The 4,368-nt window shown below is 29.5% G+C and overlaps 1 protein-coding gene across 1 annotated transcript; it reads right to left on the reverse strand.

Annotated features, from left to right (window-relative positions):
* Positions 1-644: 644 nt before the first annotated feature.
* Positions 645-959, reverse strand: LOC119666449 (translation initiation factor IF-2-like). The gene has a single exon (XM_038075726.1). It carries the CDS (start codon positions 957-959, stop codon positions 645-647), a length of 315 nt encoding a protein of 104 aa, XP_037931654.1.
* Positions 960-4,368: the final 3,409 nt, after the last annotated feature.

Below are 4,368 nucleotides of genomic sequence, written 5' to 3' on the forward strand. Positions count from 1 at the left end.
AAGATATAGTACATCAATTCTTGGTACATAAATATTTAGTACATCAATTTTTGGTGCCTCAATTTATGGTACATCAATTCTTGGTATAGGCGGTTTTAGACACGTTCATTTTTTGGGTGTAGCCTGCTATCCTTATACTTTTTAGTTTTCACAATACCATCATGGTTAACCACAAAAAATTTCAAAAATATTTAATGCCAACAAATAAGTATTTTCCCATTTAAGGTCGCATATATCTGACGCAGAAATGTTTCATAACTGCTATGGATTATTAAGCCAAGCTGTTTTTTATTCACTTAACCAATTAACGTTTCCAGTACTCTACATTTTCAAACGTTGTAGCATCCAAAAATCTTATTGGATGCAGTATCATAATAAACATTCACGTAACATATTTATGTAGAGATATGAAATATGTGTATCTGCTATTATAATACTAAAGTAGTATTGTTTTCATATTGCTCTATTTCAATAAAACTAGCACTTACGAAGAACTTACAGTTGCTTACAGAGTGTATTTAACAATGTCCCTTTATATTATTATATACATTAAATAAATAAAAATATTCCTTATGCTGCTTATAAAGTTTATATTTTGAAAACAATTTACATCATAACTAACCGATAAACGTATAATATGTTAATTATTCTTCAGTTACAATATCTCCGTCATCCTCGGTGACAGTAGTGCTATCGCTTTCAGTAGTGGTAGATGCCTCTGACGAAGATGCCTCAGCGGTTGTGGTTGAGCTTGGACGTGGTGGTCTAGGTGGTCTTCCAGGACCGCCAGGGCCTCCAGGACCACCAGGACCTCCAGGACCACCAGGACGACCTGGCCCTCCAGGTCTGCCACCAGGTGGTCCACGTCCAGGAGGACCTCTACCTGGTGGTCCTCTTTGAGGAATAGATAAAACTACAGCGATGAGCACCAAGAATAATGTAAGTGTTAATAATTTCATTTTACTAGAAACTGATGATCAATTAATGTTTTTTACGGGTTTTATAGTAATGTTAAACAATAACTTTGTTGACACTTATTATTTGCTTAGGTGTGCTTTTATGTAATAAAGAATTTGTTTAAATATTTATAGTTTAATGACAATTCGCATGCATTTATTTCCGCAACTATTGTTTTACACACAACTTAGTAATTAATTTCTAATACCATTTAAGTCAACAAAGCTTCTAGACAAAATAAAAACTGCACCTATTGCTCAACTTAATATAAAAATAGTTACTTTAATAAGTTTCAAAGATATTTATATTAAAATTAATGTTGCAACTACAGTAACTATATAAGAAGCGTTTTAATTTAGATACAGTATATATATGCATATATGTATTTGAATAGATTAAGGAAGTTAAGTTCTTTCAAAATTATAAAATCCGTAGAAAATTTAGTGGCTCGGATTATAGAGTCAATGCAATTAATACAATTAGTCAAAATTTTTTTACATTAATCATTTATGATTGTCTGAAGCCAAAAATATGTCACTTAAATCGATATCTGATCAATATTTATATTCAAACCATATATACTATTTTCTATGGTGTAGTGCTTTAAAATGAACACTAAACGGAACGTTAATGTTAGACTATATGATTTATATATATGTCCATATTATATTTAAATGTGGTATCTGTAAAAAAATAAATGTATAATCTTCCTCTGAATCTGTGTGACTATCCAGCTTTGATCTGGGCTAAGAGGAGATCACTGGGTCGGGAATTGCTAACAGCTTCCGACATTAGGAGTTCCTCAACAACCGACATTTTGGCCTTCATTCGAAAGGCGGAATGTCTTTTGTTCAGTTAGGGTCTGTTGTAGCACAAAAGATCAATCATGGTCGCGGTGCTCTGCTCAAATGGGAGCTAGTACCCTGTTCTTTCTTATTCTTATTCTTATCTTCCTGTGAAATGTCTTCACTACTGATATGAAACCAATGGATCTGAAATCGCACTACTGCTTAATACATTTATATAAAAATATCAAGTCATAGATAAAGATATCAGTTCCATCGAAATCCTTGTATTTACAAAGATTACACATTGTATAAATAAATAAAGTCAATATAACTAAATACATAAATATAAATTTTTTTTTAAATTGCTATAAATTATACTCTTATATATAAATAAATAAGAACAAAGCACAACATAGTTGTTTTTGTCCTGATAAAAATTATCTATAGAAATACAAATAAAATTGACGCAAAAATCTCATAAATACAAAAGGAAACAAATTTTATTTAATAAAATTTAATGTGAAAATAATTTATTGTATGAAATCAAAATTAAAAAAAAAAATTAATGGTTGTTAAATGGAATATAAAAAGTGTCAGTTCTCAAAAGAAAAATTAATGTTTTCTTAATCTTTACTAATCATCATAGGATATAATCCAAATAATATTGCATTATGTAGCGTTATCGTAAGCAATTTCTTCATCACACTGAAATGGTTTTGTTTGTCAAACTGCTTATCACTACTTGACGCACTCCATAAATCTAACCTGGCATTGTGTATGTGAACGATATTCCCGGCTTAGCATCTGTTGTTGTGCTTATCACCGCATCTTGTCAGAGGTAGGAAGTAACAAACGCACCCCAAAACGCTGCTTTTTACAATTTCTTAAAAATACCAACAGACAATTTTTATGAGTGAATGTGTATGTAATTGCTTTTGTGTTGATACATATATATATATATATGAGGGACACATACTTCAGTAATAGACAACCCCCGACAAATGTGAACTCAGGCAGTCAACTTCAAATGTGAGGACATAGATAATAGGAAATGTCTATGATTAAGACATTAAATGGAAATTATAAAAATTGTTTGTAATTGAAATTAAATTGAAATTTAGACCAAAGAAAAATTCACAATCTCTTTTCTTCGTTTTATGTTTTGTGCAGATAAAAATATTTAATTTTGTTAAACACAAAATGAGATAAATCTCTGAAAAAGCAACATCAGCAGAAAACAAAGGCCATAGGAAAAACTGCTGAAATGATGCAACATTTTGTATGAGAACGCTGTCAGTGTCATGTTCCATGGTGGTCAATATGAAGGCAAAATTTACAAACAAAACGCTTAGAATATTGCCATAAATTGAAAAAATTATAAAGAGGAAACTAAGACACTAAAAATCTGCATAAATTATAAATGAATTTTTAATAATTGAACTGCAGTTCGCAAATATGTGGGTACGGCTCCAGCAGTTGTGATGTATCTGATGTATCTGACGTATACGTACATGTTGTGTTTTGAAGGGTAAACAGCAATTAATTCTTAATGAATTGCTAATTTAACACAAGAAAATGTTATTAGGTGCAAATTAAGTCAAAATGTTAAATACTGTAAAAATGAAGAAGTAAATTCATCTGCCATGGATGTTCCAAGCAAATTTTGCATGAGATTGCAGCCAAGCAGAAAAAATGAACTAATTTCCAATTTGTTTTGTGGCTTTTTGTTTAGATTTTTTTTTGTTGGATTCGCAAACATCACTTCACGCATATTAAACTTGAAAAATTTAAATGAAATTAACCAAAAACATTAATTACAAACTCTGCTAACAATCTTTCAAGAAAAAATTAATAAACAATTTGTATACAATTATAACATAAAGGAAACGTTTAAAATATTTTTGCTTATGACTTCATTTTGAAAAAATTTTAACATACAAATGGTTTCTTAAAGTCATTTTTAAATAATTTAAATATATTACCCAACCCATGGCATACAGCCCACCTTTATATTGTGAAGCCGTACTTGTAAATAAAATTAGAATATTTGACCAAAACAAATTTCATTATTTCATGCAAAATTTTAATTAAAAACCAATCAATGAGTCGACAGAAATACTAGCAAATCTTTTAGTTAAATAACCAGAATCAAATTAATTTGTAAAAGAATTAATTATTAAAATGTAACTCAAAAATGATATTGAACTCAATTGAAAAATATATATAAATTGTTGTGTATAAATTTAACTTAAACACCAAATGTAATAAATGTTAATATGTATATATAGTATTGTATACTATATACATATATAGTTTTGTATACTATATACATATATACAATGTTCAATACATATAAAATATGATATCATATAACATATTTTAGTGAAATAGATATTTGAATAGTGACGTAGGAGGTACCAAAGATACCAATGAGCCAGACCATCAATAAAAATCAAGATTCAGTTAGGACTTGAAAAGTACACCCATTGTGTTTTCATAAAAAAAGTATATGGTAAAATTAACACACTTTTAAGAAAACAAGTTTCTTAAAGCTGGAAAGCAGTCAAGATAAGAAATAGACAGCGTACCGACTCCAAACGGAGTGAAACACCGCGATCATAGT

The sequence above is a fragment of the Teleopsis dalmanni genome, chromosome 1 (assembly GCF_002237135.1).
Source record: "Teleopsis dalmanni isolate 2A chromosome 1, ASM223713v2, whole genome shotgun sequence".
Lineage (NCBI taxonomy): Eukaryota > Metazoa > Arthropoda > Insecta > Diptera > Diopsidae > Teleopsis > Teleopsis dalmanni.